Here is a 305-nt window from a genome sequence, read left to right as displayed (position 1 = left end):
AAATAAATAAAAGATAACTTACCCATTGCTACATAGGATTTAAATCGTGTCGATAATCTATCCACAAAGGCACTTAAAATTTCCAATCCCATTAATGATACCTATAGAGAAAGAAGTTTTATTAAACACAAATTACTGACACATACTTTAACATCTAGTTAAACCACTGATATTTTAAAATATTAACATAAAAAGTTTTAAATACAATCAGAAAAAATTTATTTTAAAAAATATTCATATAACATACCAGGGATTTTGGTCTGATTTTTTAAAAAAATAAAGAGATTGAACTATTCCGTTAAACT

At 23.9% G+C, this 305-nt stretch overlaps 1 protein-coding gene across 1 annotated transcript in view; it reads right to left on the bottom strand.

The window, feature by feature from the left end:
* CLASP2 (cytoplasmic linker associated protein 2) overlaps positions 1-95 on the bottom strand; it is a 153,788-nt gene extending 153,693 nt beyond the window's left edge. Inside the window, exon 1 of the mRNA XM_006890610.1 lies at positions 23-95. Coding sequence (XP_006890672.1) covers positions 23-92 — 70 coding nt within the window. The 5' untranslated portion in view covers positions 93-95. The remainder of the gene's footprint in view (positions 1-22) is intronic.
* Between the last annotated feature and the right edge of the window lie 210 nt (positions 96-305).

Source organism: Elephantulus edwardii, unplaced genomic scaffold (genome assembly GCF_000299155.1).
Source record: "Elephantulus edwardii isolate Elephantulus edwardi_28Jun2011 unplaced genomic scaffold, EleEdw1.0 scaffold00091, whole genome shotgun sequence".
Lineage (NCBI taxonomy): Eukaryota > Metazoa > Chordata > Mammalia > Macroscelidea > Macroscelididae > Elephantulus > Elephantulus edwardii.
The sequence above is the reverse complement of the archived record's forward strand: the minus strand, read 5'-3'. Positions and strand labels throughout refer to the sequence as shown.